General features: G+C 44.5%; 1 protein-coding gene across 4 annotated transcripts in view; it reads left to right on the top strand.

Moving 5' to 3' along the window:
• Window positions 1–13,739, top strand: part of LOC109853565 (zinc finger protein squeeze-like) — a 75,482-nt gene that overhangs the window by 44,163 nt on the left and 17,580 nt on the right. For all 4 annotated transcript variants that reach the window (XM_020425796.1, XM_020425795.1, XM_020425794.1 and 1 more), the window contains exon 4: window positions 5,711–5,895. In XM_020425796.1, coding sequence (XP_020281385.1) covers window positions 5,711–5,895 — 185 coding nt within the window. The remainder of the gene's footprint in view (window positions 1–5,710; window positions 5,896–13,739) is intronic.

Genomic DNA, 13,739 nt, shown 5'->3' with positions numbered 1-13,739 from the left:
ATTAATCATTAAGCTGACTTCTTTACCAAGATAAATTGTACACTACGATCTGTTTGCACTATCTGATTTGCCTAATGCAACAGATTAGTTCTCTGAGTGCGCTTTCAACGCGCCTCGCGATTATATAAGTACTTGTTTCATTCAAGTTATATATATAGAAAAAGTGCAAAGTGCAATTAAACGCTATCGGAAACTAAATACCGCTTTTTTTATTATGACCGTTGGTAACATCGTATTCTTATCTTTAGCGCAAAGTGCGCTACTTCAAAAGATACAATACTCAAATGAAAATTGACTGAGGTACGCCGATAAGAGAACTATGCTTCACGATATTTGATAACAATGTGGCACAATGTGCAACTACGCATAGACTTACGCGAGTTCTGATTATATTCGCGATATCTTTACAATCTGATAAGCATTCGTTGATCTCGGTTCAACGCGAGGTTCAACTGACTATTTGCGTCGTTTGTTCGACTTTTCGAAAATGCCAAATGTATCGTTCGGTATCTCCCGAACGAAGAACGGAAAGAGGCACGAAATATCGCGTCCCTGATTATTGGATAAATTTGTTCTCCGCCTTTGCAGGCGCGTCATCGCTGTCATCGTCAATTTTTCCATGGAAACAGTGCGTGTTCCGCCACCCTCCCTCATTCGCATATATGTACGCCGAAATTCGAGGTATCACTTGTGTGGATAGTTCGACGAGTGTCATAGAAGGTCGCGAGAGCGAAAGAGCGGGAGAGTGGAGGTGAAGGGGGCTCGCCAGGAGAGAGAGCCATCAGTGCGAGCGACGCACGTGCGTGTGAGTGCGTGCAATTTAATGATTTCCAGCCGGAATTTCGATGACGCCGGGAGCGCGGAGCGAGGAGACTGGGAAAGAGGAAGCGAGTGGTTGGAGAAGCAGGGGGAGAGAGAGAGAAATGCGCGACCGGAAGAGAGAAGCGGCGGTCGCGAGTTGGTCAGGGTCGGCGCATTTCCGCCCGCGAATTCCTGTGCAAGGGTTGAATAGAGAGAAAGAGAGGAAAACGTAGAGATATCGACAGAAATTGGATAGAGAGAAACAAGGAAAGAAATGAGAGAAGGGAGGAAGCACAAAGGAAGGGTGAAAAAGAGAAACAGAGACAGAGTTCAGGATAAGAGAAAAGACGCTCGCCACCGGGAGCGAGATGGGACGTAAATTTTCTAGCAGTGCGTTCATTTGTTCGTTGAACGAAATGCGAATGCATTATACATGGATTGCAGGGGACATTAATTTTCTGCCGTGGACGTGTAGTGGGCCGCGCGCGCGGCAGGACGCGGCAGGGCTGTGCCGGGCAGCGCGAGAGAGGGTGGGTGGCAATCCACCCGGTATATAACATCCACCCGGTGCGAGGTTCCGTAGAACACGCGGGGTTGTGTGCGAGACGCGCGGCCAGCGCACACCACCGGTCAGACCGAGGTGGTGGAAAGGTGGATATAGAGGAGGGAGGTTGGCGATTCCACGGGCTGTTTCGTGCTTCACACGTCCAACCACGTGCGAGCTTTTGCCGGACTTTCTATCTACTTTTGCGAGTCCCGGTGATTTTGACGAGTGGAACGGCGGGACGAGATGTATCGGCGCCGCGAATAAAAAAAAAAGCGCGACCGACGAAACGCGAGATTTCACGAAAAATAGTCGCGGTTTCGGGCCGACGTCAAAAGGGTCGCGCTTTTGCGCAGCGAAAGGGCGAACCAGTAGGAGTGTGGGAAATCATTGGACGTTCTGTCAGAGGTGTTTGATATTCCGAAAATGATTTGCGCGCAACGCCGCTGGAGAAAGCGCGACAGTAAAGCTAGGGCTGGAGGCTGTTGGAAGGGTTGGCAAGGGAGGAGAGGAAAGCCAAGCGAGCGGAGAGTGTGAGTGAGAAAGAGCTCGAGGGTAGTAACCGTACGTCAAAATTAAATGTTGAAATTCGTGTAGAATGTCTGCCGCGATAAATTCGTTCGTGCAACAATGATCACGATTTTTAATGGAATAAAATTGAAATTGTCCGTACCCCGAAATGACGGATAGAATTTATGGCTTGCTCGAAAATACGACTCGACAGCAAATATTATATTTTACCCTACGGTGTTCGGTCAAGCGATATTTCGAAATATTGAAACGCGAGGTATTAAGAAAAATACACAACTGATTATTTTTTTTTAAATTAAAATTGCGATACTATTTTGAAAGTTAAGCCCTTCGTAATAAATATATAATTATTTAATTTTTCAAAAGTTAAACGTATAAACTCTAAAAGAGAGATTGAAACAACAACAAGAGACTGTCAGATCAACTTGAATAGATAGCAAAGTGCACCGATTCATCAAAAGTTCTTTATAATTCGTAATTCTTTGCACTCCACAAAGGGTTTCGAAGAATTGGGGCTAGACCCTTCGACGTGACAATCTCGACCGATTCTTCTTTCTCACCCTCTCTCTGTTTCCGTCTCGTTTCTTATACTTCGTTTCTTTCACACGCGAGATCTGAAATTGATTAATTATAAGTTTTTCGTGCGCGCGAAAATCACGCGGCTATTGCATTACTCGATAACTTATTAGATTACAATATAAAAACTTATATTGAATTATTAAAAACAATACAGTATTTCCGATCCAGTGCGGAGAAGCTAACGAAAAGGTCATCGATCCTGCGAATGCATCATTAATCATCGCGTTTGCTTATCGAATCAGAGGAAATTCGATAAGAACTAATAGAAGTCGACTAGAGTAGTATAAAACGACGTTTATCATAACACATTTACAAATTAATGCCTTAGCGAGTGACACGGCCAATTAAACTGTGACGAGAGTAAAAAATGAATGTCGATTGCATGCTCGAAAAGCTGCCAACGCTTATGTATTGTATGTTGTCGCAACTTTTTTTATATTATCGCGCGAGAATGTCCGACGTTATTTTGTCGGCGCGGCTGTATTATCGCTATAATATAGCGCGGGAAGCTCATCCGTTTTCGTAGAAAACGGCAGGAGAGTCGTCTGTTCTATGTCATTATTTCCCTTTTATGAACTAAGAAAGAGAGAGGTGTGCTCACTTCGTAACCCCTCTCGCCGCGCGTTTGTTCCTACCGTCGCTACTTCCGGTAAGCGTCAAGCGCACAAAAAAGGTGAATATTACGTATGTGCGAGCCGTACACGTGGGCGAGCTCATCGTTCTACAAATAAATGTTTCAACCGTCAATTAAGCGCCGACAATAAGAAACCACTAGACTTCCCTCCTTCGACCGCCACCGTTTGTATAGCCGGTGTATTAATACGTTTTTAATTGTAGCGCGACAAGAGAAAATATACGGTCTCGGACGGTAGAAGAAAAAAAAACTCTATGTCCGCTCATAAAAACTCCAATAATATGCCTTCTATAACATTTTTATTCTTTTTCACCGAGTTTTTCACATTGTCGTCTATGTAAATATTGTTTTTGTTGTTCAAATACGAATTTGTCTTGATATTAACTTTGAATATCAACGTTTAAAAAATTTATTCTAACCATTTATTTTAGCATATCGCTTATTTTGCCTAGTTATTCAGCAGAAGTTATCAGATCGATTCGTATATCTTTTATAAAAGTATCAAAGAGAATATGAGATTCGTACATTTATATATTTGAAAGAGAATACATATGCACGAGTATATACACACGTAGTATATACGCGAATATACGCGAAAGTGGATTCTTATCACAGATAAGTTAACGCGTATGTGCAGCGGCGGGGCTGTTTCCACCTCACATGTGAAAACCTTCGCAAACGAATGCAGTGGAGGCGCGTCTTCCTCTTCCCTGCATTTGTTTCACGTGGGAAATGCGAGCGATCAGCTCGCACGTTTTTATCAGAAAATCGCTTTCTGTAATAACAGACTTTTTGCTAACGTCATTATTGAAATATCCGAGTATTTTTATTGCCGTGCTGACATTGTAATAGCCAACTTTTACTGCTCCGTATCACGCAAAAAAGTTTTTATGACCTTTCTTCAATGAAAAATATGTATATGTTTGTGACAAAATTCACCAATCGCGTTTTGATTCTCATGCCTCAAAAATCCCGAATGTCACAATGCGCGACAAAAGAATGCAGTAAAACTAATTTTGCTTGTTCAAGTTTTATTTTTATTAAATCGAACACGATTAAATTCTCTGATGAATCATGCGACTGAATAAAAGATGAATCCCGTGGAACGACTGAAGTAGGAGAAAGAAAAGTAGACGAAAGAGAGAGAGAGAGAGAGAGAGAGACGGAGCGAGACAGCGGAAGGAACAAGTGCCCGGGGTAAAAAGGATTGGGGAAGAATGTCGATATTAATAAAAGTTAAATTGAGCCAATCGCTTGTGGGAATTAGAATCGAATCCACTAGAGAGACGGAACGGCGTGGAGAAAAGGAAGAGAAAAAAACGCAATAAAAACGCGGCAGCTGAAGTCTGCCTCTCGAATGCCGATCGATCGAGGCGATTAAACGATCGAGAGAAGCTGCATTTTACTCTATCATTATATTGCGCGGGAGAGAGGCGCTTAAATATATTCGTACTTTGTAGAAGTAAACGGAAATTTTCTTAAGTCCGAGCAATAAACGACTTCTCTCGCGCGCGCATTTGCATTGGAAAACGCTGCGCGCACGTTATCCACCTCCAATTTACGCATTCTCGGTCATGCCTTCCTGTGCCCGTGGTTGGTGGAAAAAAATGCCGTGTTTTTCTTTCCACCTACTCGTCGATGTAGATGTAGAAACCTGTTGCATGCCCGTAAAAAAAAAAAAAAAAACACAGCTCCAAGCAAAAAAGCCGGGAGTCACTGACCAGCCAATTCACTTCCCTAAGCGCGTTTTTCCACACGGCTTTTATATATACCATTTAAGAGCGAGAAGTGTGAGAGACATACTTGGCGAGCTGACAAACGAGTCATTAATGACGTTTCAATCTCTTCATCAATCTTCGTCGCGCGCAGACTGCGCGAGGTGGACAAAGTTAATATTGAATGTACGATACATGTTAGGGATGATATCTCTCCGTTTACACGCCAATCAAAAGTAAACGGTATAAACAGCTTAGAATATTTCGCGCGATTACGAATAATTAAACATAAAATATGATAATAAATTCGCTCGTGGTATTAACAATAAATATAAAATAATTTAAGTAGGTCTGTTGCGCGAGCTAACAAAAGATCTTAGATTTTTTGTTAAATATGAGATAACAAAAAAATAAAATAAATTGTATAACTTTATGTTATCTCACATTTTTAATAAAAAATGTAAGAACTTTTGTTAGCTCGCAACAGACGTACTTAAATTATTTTATACGAATAATTAAGAAAACTCTATGTGACTACTATAAATAAACAAACAATAATTTATCGAGACACGTGGAATTTACTGTGTTTGTTTACGCAAATGTCAGGAAGATATATTATAATTTGTAACATTCTTAACGAGTCACACACACACGCATCTCTCTCTCTCTAACAAATATAATAAAACTATACTTATTACTTTTTATCTCCAAGTAAAATATAGCTATTCTTTCGATTCTTGATCTGCGGAAAAATCGCGTGTCATGACTGGTGCAAATTTCCCGATCGAGAGCGTGCATATGAGCAGGGCCGTTACGTGCGCTCCACACCGCACCCGTAATACAATTTACGTACGCTCGTGCACAGCCGCACGAAATTCTAATACGCCTTACGGTATCTGATCGCAGGTGAACGACCGTACAAGTGCCATTTACCGGACTGCGGGCGGGCCTTCATCCAACTGTCGAATTTGCAGCAACACCTGAGGAATCACGACGCTCAGGTGGAGCGGGCGAAGAACCGGCCGTTCCATTGCAACATCTGCGGCAAGGGCTTTGCCACGGAGTCCAGTCTCCGTACCCACACGTCGAAGGTCAGTCATGTATGTACCAAATCCGACGTCCAACTCGCAAACTCGCTGATACTCGCGGTGCCGGTAACAACCGAAATTGGTCGAGAGGTGAACATGTTTAAAAAAGAACCAAAGGATCGATCTCGGTAAAATCGCGCGACACCATTTCCGCTCTAATCGCTCCTCTCTAACGATTCCGAAATCTTAACATTTTTAACTCTTTCTCGCGCAACACGTTCAGTTTACTCGTACGCACGCACATGGTGGTGGTGGGTTCACGCTTGTCTCGATGTACTTTTGTACAGATGGATTCCCGTTTGAGCGCTCTTTGTCCGCCGTTTCCTTTGTTCCGTTTCGAGGGCTCCCTGTATAATCGATGTATGTCCTAAAAGCAAAAGTTAAAAGTAGTCGTCGCTGAAGATGCAGCCGACGATGTCGAGCTTCTTTTTATATGTATCATAAAAGAGCTCGTGAACGGAAAATTCGGATTTCCAGCTAAACAATCGCGCCATGATTTGCACAACCTCTTTTTTTGTAGATCAGCATACTTATATATACTCTCGCATTACGAGGGTGGCTTTGAATAGTTTTTTCTGGGATTTTTTGCGGGTTGCTTGAGCTTGCTTTTTGCCTCTGGACTCTCTCATATGTACGAAGCTTATCATCAACACGGAAATCGACGTCACGTGATCATCGATTGGTCCGAAAAAGCCGAGAAAAAGCTTTCACGCTTCAAATTTACATACATTTCAGCAATCTTCTCTCGGAAATATATTCTCTCGAAATGACAAGAACGTAACTTTCGAGAAATTAGTCACGGAAGATTATATTGACGGCAGAACTTTTTAGCAAAACAAAGATGTCACAAGGGGTGGAAAGTTTTTTAATGCCACGTGTTACGAGAGCGACACGGACCGGAGGATTTTCTCATATACAAGTCGCCGTGAATGAACAATCGTTGTTTACATACAGACGATATGGTCGCCGAGGGTGCGTGTCACCGACCGATTATTAAAGGGACAGAAAAGTCCCAGAGAAAAAAGAAAGAAATGCGGTCCGATCTGGGAGAAAGACCGCGACCCCCGTGTGTCTGTTAATCGAATTCACCCCTTGCTCGCGTGGAAATCGCGGCGCGCAGCGATTACTGGCGGAATCTTGTATTGTGGGGTGGTTTTTTGCCGCCGCCGCCGCCGCCTCACCCGGTCGGCAACTGAATTTCTCAACCCTTTCGCTTTCCGCGCCGGGCACATGTCTCAACGAAAAAACGTGGGAAGGCATCTGTCGGCCCGTCCGAGGCGCTCTCCTTCCCTCTTCTTTCTTCCTGTATCCTCTTTTTTCTTCGAGAAAAGAGCTACGCTCGCGGTGGTTTTTGTTTCGATTACTACTGGTTCGCGTTATGTAACAATTCATAAATATTATTTCACTAATAAGATGTGCTTGCGTGAAACTAGTAAAAAATTTACGTTCAACAAACTGAGAACTAAATCCTGAAATTGATATTAAATGTGTGCAAAATCGATCATTACGTATTTTAAGATGTGCAACTTTCGCGGAATCAGGTGCGGCGCCCGTTGAGACGCATGCGAGTTTAATCCGTTCATACGTCGGCAATAAATATCGCTCTTTTAACACCCCGGGCGCTTCTAATTGAAACCTAATCCATGGTTGAAGCTCTGAGATTATCCCTTTCCCGTCCCTCGCGCGACCTCGATAAATCTCCCGTGAAGCCGACAACCCTTGCCTTGCCAACAAACTCACCCGAGAATTTTTTTCGCTCTTTTTTTCAAAAAAAAAAACGCGCAGTCATGAAAGAATAAACTAACGCGTCAAACAACTCGCGCGATAATCTTCGTAATAATGAGAACGTTTTTCATTTTTTTAGTAGTCGAGTTATTTAAAGTAACAAGACGAGAGTGGCCTTGATGAATTTTCCAATGGTATAGGTCTCGCCCTTTGCGAAATTATTCCTGAATAGTCGGCTTATTATAGTGTGCGAGATCAATGCGCCAGATTAAATACTAATATGAAATATGCACGAACGTATCGAGCCGCGCGCGATGGTAAAGTTTTGTCCGCAGATTTATCAGCAAAAATATCAGAATGCACGTAGTTCGCGTCGAGGAAGAAAAAAAACCTCGACGGTTCAACAAGAAGAAACTAAGAAGAACGTAGAAGAAGAGGGAACGGGAAGAAACGAGAGAAGAAGACGAGAGAGGATCTTATACGGAGAGAACGGCGGCGAAGTAATTAAAAGCCGCCAGGCGCGAGCGCGACAGAAACAGAGTACGCTGGAAATAAAACGAAACGAAACAAATGGAGAGCTCAAGCCCATCTTCCGCGGCTAATCGAATTTTCGCCGGGGCAGATTTCTTGAAATTGTTTTCGCTATTTCTCAGACCGCCTAGCCTCCCACCTGATTCCCCTTTCGTTACTACCCTGATAGCTAATGGATTGTTGTTAAAATAAAACAAAAAAAAAGAAAAAACACGAGAGGAAGGGAGCAAAAGAGCAAACCCCGGAGAGCACGGGAGAGCTGGAGAGACGCGGAGAAAGCGAGACTACGAGGGAAAGAGGAACGGCTCACGGAAGTTCGGTGGAGAGTAAGGGGGGAATGAAAGAGTTACGCTCCGGGTTGGAGGCCTGGCGTGTCGGCGAAACATTATCCCGCTAAGAAAGACAATACACCCGGAGTACAATATTATAATAGGCCGGAGCGTAAATGTATTATAGAGAACGATCGGTAGCCCGGGCATAGAAACTCGTCTATGGTACCTATACACCTCCTCACCTTCTTTGCCACCACTTTTCCTCTTTCTCTCTCTCTCTCTCTCTCTCTCTCTCCCCTTCCTCTCACTTTCTCTACGTATATCCTATTAACTGTTACCCTCTTCCCGCTCGGATCGGAACAGGGGCGGATCATCGCGACGATACACCGCCGCGATATGTCTCCGGTTTAATACGTTTCCCAAATCCCGGCGGTGTGGCCGATCTGACAAGCGAGTCTCCGCGTCGAAATTTCCTTCCAGCTAATCAAGCTATAGAATCTGTCCGACCTCGTAATATTCTCGTACATATTCCCGCGCAGGCAAACTTTCTCCTTCATCCTCGCCATGTGTGATTTTTCATCCCGAAAATTCGCCTGAGAGATTGACGCGACGTTATTTCACACGCGCGCATTTGAAAGTTAAATTACTTACAATCGACGATGTCTCATAAATTTGACCGGCCCTGATCTCCTCGCTCTTTCTCTCTTTCTTCTTCTTTCTTTCTCTTTTTCGTGGCTCTTCTAGTCACTTTCACGTGGCGCGCAGTATTTTCGTATTTATCGGTACGAGGGTTGAATGTCGTGCAACACGATACAAATCCCTGTCTCTCCGGCTTTGCGGATCTTACTCCTTTAGGTACCTTACCTTTCGACCTTCTTCTAACCCACCCCTGTCATCCCTCTACCTCTTTTCGCTCTTTCCTGGACCCTTCCCCGTGCCTCTTCTTAATTGCCCTGGCGCGCGACTCGGTAAAAACTCGTTAGCCATTAGATTTATATTTTCTACCGCCACGGGGATTCCATCCCTCTACTACTCTCTCGTCGCGCTAAAAACCGCGCGATGGTTGTATTTTGCTTAACGCCAGAGCTTTTTTACACGCAACGATCGTCGTTTGCCGCGCACTGATTGATCGCCCGCGATAAATGCAAATCTGTTTGTCTCCCCCTCCCAGCGGGGAAAAGGTTGCAGTTTCGTTCGTTTATCGCCGCTGTATTTTCGCCCCGACACGGAACGCTAATTAATTACTTTGCTTGCGGTATATTTACACGGCATTTTTGTTTTGTTTTTTTTTTTTATTCCGCGAATACGTGAGCGCGTAACGTACGCGGTATGAATATACTCCCGAAAACCTAAACCCTATGACTGACGATTTAATGGTATCACATTAATTCAGATTGATCTCCATTTCATGCTGGTCTCTCTTTGTCGCAGTGTTCGAAGTATCCATGGCAACGATTAAAGGTAAAACGATCGGTCAATATGGGAGTCGAAGCCCATGGGAATTCCTTTCGGCTGTAATTTCAACTCGTTTCGGGCGCGTGTTCACGCACATGCGCGCGCTCGTCGCCGCGCACGTGTAAAATTATGGTCTCCGATTTTCATTATAATGATCCATCCGCGCGATACATGACAAATGCATATTTATATACACGTATTACATATATATATTATACATATCCTTATAACTCTGTGCAGTTTTCTCGAAATCATGATAACGTTGTGACGCGCGATATTATGATAGCGCATTTTTCGCGCACATTTGATACATGTTGTCTATTTAATTAACGCGCGCGATATGTTGTATACTGCAGGGAGATGCACCGCTCGCCGTCTGATTGATCTCAACATCGCGAAGTACTAATGAAATGATTATAACCCGGCTCTTGTTCCTTTTTCCCACACATCTCTCTCCTCGATCACGGAGAAATCATGAGTACGCAAGATTCAATACTGTCTCACGTCGCGACACGCTGATGTATAAATTGCATACAGTCATGAAGAGGTACGATGATGTATCGCCGAAGAGTCATGCCACACGAGCGCTTTCGCCCGTCGATCGCGCGGTTAATTACCGCTTCTTAATTTTGCGGACCGCTCTTCTAATTAAGCAAGCTTCACTCCACTCTCCAAAATCCCTCCTCTCTCCTCTCTCAGTAATCCGTGATATGGCTTTCCTCTCTCTCTCTCTCTCTCTCTCCCTTTCTCCTTCGTCGGTAAACATCGCCGGCTGGCGAATCTCCAGAAGGACTTTTCGTTCTTTGTCTCTTTTGCGGGCATTAAAATAGAAAAGTAGGACGGTCTTTCGCGGCAGACCGTCTCGTAAATCGATCCACTTTCTTGTGAGATCTCGCAATTTTTTTCTTTCAATTCTATTTTTTCGCGCGTTTGATTCGTTTTTTTTCGCACTGAATTTCGACGCTTCTCCGCGGATTTTATTATTTAAATTTGAAATATTTTGTTTTACATCAGTTACACTTTTTTTATTCCATATATTACATTTGTAACTCCTTCTTTTGAAACTTCTTACTTTTTATTTCCATGATTTCTTTTTCCGTCCGCACCCCAGAAGAGAAAGAGAGAGAGAGAGAGAGAGAGAAAGAGCTCTTCTTTTCTCGTACCCTAAGGCACTAATTTTTTCGACCCCGCCTCCGTGGCTCTTTCCATCTCTGTTTTTTTCCACCATGCTCGATCATCGGCGTGGGCACTAATGAAATCATTCCCGTGGCGTTTTCCGATAGGGTGGGATTCGTGCCCTATTGTGCACGACGCCCCTTCACGCTCCTTTTTTCCGCTCGCCTAGTCGAACGCGTCCGGGGTCGGTCCGGGTCTCTCCTATTGGCACAACACGGAGGGTGCCCACGTCGTCAACCCTCGTGGCGTTAGGTGGATTCCCTTTTCTTTCTTTTTTTTTTTTTTTTTTTTATCCTCATTCTCGCCTCGCATCATTCGTCAGCGACCGATTTTTAGCGTGCGTGTGTTACACGCGTATTACCGCGCACCACTCTTAGGAAGTGAATTAATAATACAGGGTGGCAATGAGGAGCCTGAGTGACTAGCGATGCATATTAATTCCTATCGATCGCACACGCCGTACATTTATATTGCACCGAAGAAAGAAACGCCAGACTGTGTGAAAAAAAGAGAAGAGAAAAAATCATATTACCATTTAATTTTTGAATAGAACTACATTGCGCTCTGGGAAGAATAGCGAACGGAGTATTTTCTAGACAAAAATGTAGAAGCTCTCGGAGATACTTTTGACGTCTTTTAAACATCTTTTAGACTTTTGCGTTGTTTGTGCTTCTCTCACAATGTTTGTGCGAAAGCAGCTATGAATCAGACGAGGCGGGAGGAAAAAGAAATCAGGAATTTCTGGTGCCTTCCTTATCGGGAGACAAAGCGTTCTCTCGTTTCGAGAAAATAACGTTCGCGCGAACGAAGAAGCGAAGGAAAGCGAATACAACGGGAGAAAAGGCGAACGGATGAGCGCGCAAACCGGCGAATATCTCTCTCCGCGCAGATTCCGCGCTGGAGCAACGAACAGCCAAAGTATCGTACCGAAGGTTGTCTGCTGGCGAGTCTCGCGGCCTCGTCGCGGCTAAAAAAGCCAAGGAAAGACAGTGGCGGCGAAGAAAAAAGAACTGAAAGAACGACGGAGGGGGCGGGAGAAAAGAATTGCGCGTTGCGCGCAAACGGCCTTCGGATTTTATCGTCGCTCGAGGAAAAAAGAGAAGCCGGCTTCGTTGTCGATTATCGGCAGCGTTTGGTCTGCGTTTACAAAGCTATAAAGCTCTCGAAAAACAAGAAATTATCAGAAAAAAAAGAAGAAACCGCAAGATTTAAAAAATTCTAAATAACATCCTTGAACAGAAAAAAATTAATTTTACGTTCGATTGTCGCATAGATCGCGGACAACGTTATGATTGCACGCATGCGAAAAAGATCAATATCCTTGATTTGTTCTAATAAGATCCGGCTAACGAGAGATCTCTAGATCAAAGATGGTCTCGTCTGTATAAACACAAAATGGCTACATCGCGGCCGACGTCACGCACCGCTACGCGTGTGCTCACACCCACTTCCTTTTTACGCCACTCCCTGACCCGGACCCCGCATCGAGCCTTAAAGGAACGGATATTCTGCGACCAGGATCGCCGGAAAAATCGAGGAGCCAATCGACGTTAGGGTGCGAAAAAATCCTTGTGGGGTGGGCGTGATTGTTCGTCGACGGCAGCATTTGACCAGCCTCGATCGACACCCGACGAATCTCGATCAAGTTTTTATACACTTATCGTTGATTAATTGAAGAATGCTACTTAATCACGGTCAAAGTCACGCAAACCTAATTATTTGCTGCGCAATGATAAAACGCCGTTTATAATTTACTCATTTGTTATCCACTTATCGATTGTGTTCGCGATATTAATCGACGCTAAAAATTTATTTAGTCAGTATCCCAACAAAATCTTGAAATTTATTTGTGGACTGTGTTTGGATAACATTGACGAATATATTTAACCTCACGACTCTGGTATCTCGAAGAAAAAATAACCAAACCGAAGGATTTTCTCTTGCACGCTTTCGTCGCTCGCGATGCAAGTGTCTTAAAATAGAAACAAAGAATACATACGAAACCGATCGCAGGTTGTGTTCCCGTCAAGAACGTATTTTGAAGATCGCGCGCGGGAGGAAGAATCGACGGTTCTGGCCGAGAGAAACATGTAACTCCTTAGCGGAACCAGGAAGTGTGGAATTGGGAATACATAGTAGCGAGAGAGAACGTGGGGCGCTCACAGCGGAGCCGGACGCGTACAATCTTGCGAGAGAGAAGAGATGAATCTGGTCACGGCGGATCATAAAGTCCCTCAGGGATTCGCCCACGCCGCGTCCACTCGGTCGAGCGAGTTGGAGAGTGCAAGCTGGGAAGACGAAGAGAACGACGTGAGAAAGAACGACGGGAAAGAGAAGAAAGAGAGAGAGAGAGAGAGAGAGAAAGAAGGCACGACCGTAGAGAACGGGACGGAGAAGAAGAGAAAGAGCGTCAGAGGAGTCGAGGCCCTCGCGGCGCAAAAAGCGAGGATGCAGGCAAAAAAGGAAGAGCGCGACGAAGAAACCGGTTTTTTCCAGTTGGGCCAGGTCGGGGCGTCGAACCTAGGGACCGCAGCCTCCCTCCGAGAATAACTTACATGCAGCAGCGGCGGCGGCGGCGGCGGCGATGCCGTCCTCGTCGTCGTCGTCGTCGTCTCAACACGCTCGCGGTTGCCCCAGGTTCGGCGATAAAAAAAAGAAAAGTATGCACACATAAGTATGTCGGCCACC

The sequence above is a fragment of the Pseudomyrmex gracilis genome, unplaced genomic scaffold (genome assembly GCF_002006095.1).
Source record: "Pseudomyrmex gracilis isolate BER0280 unplaced genomic scaffold, ASM200609v1 scaffold_50, whole genome shotgun sequence".
In the NCBI taxonomy this organism is placed as follows: Eukaryota; Metazoa; Arthropoda; class Insecta; order Hymenoptera; family Formicidae; genus Pseudomyrmex; species Pseudomyrmex gracilis.
This window is presented reverse-complemented; position numbering and strand designations above follow the sequence as displayed.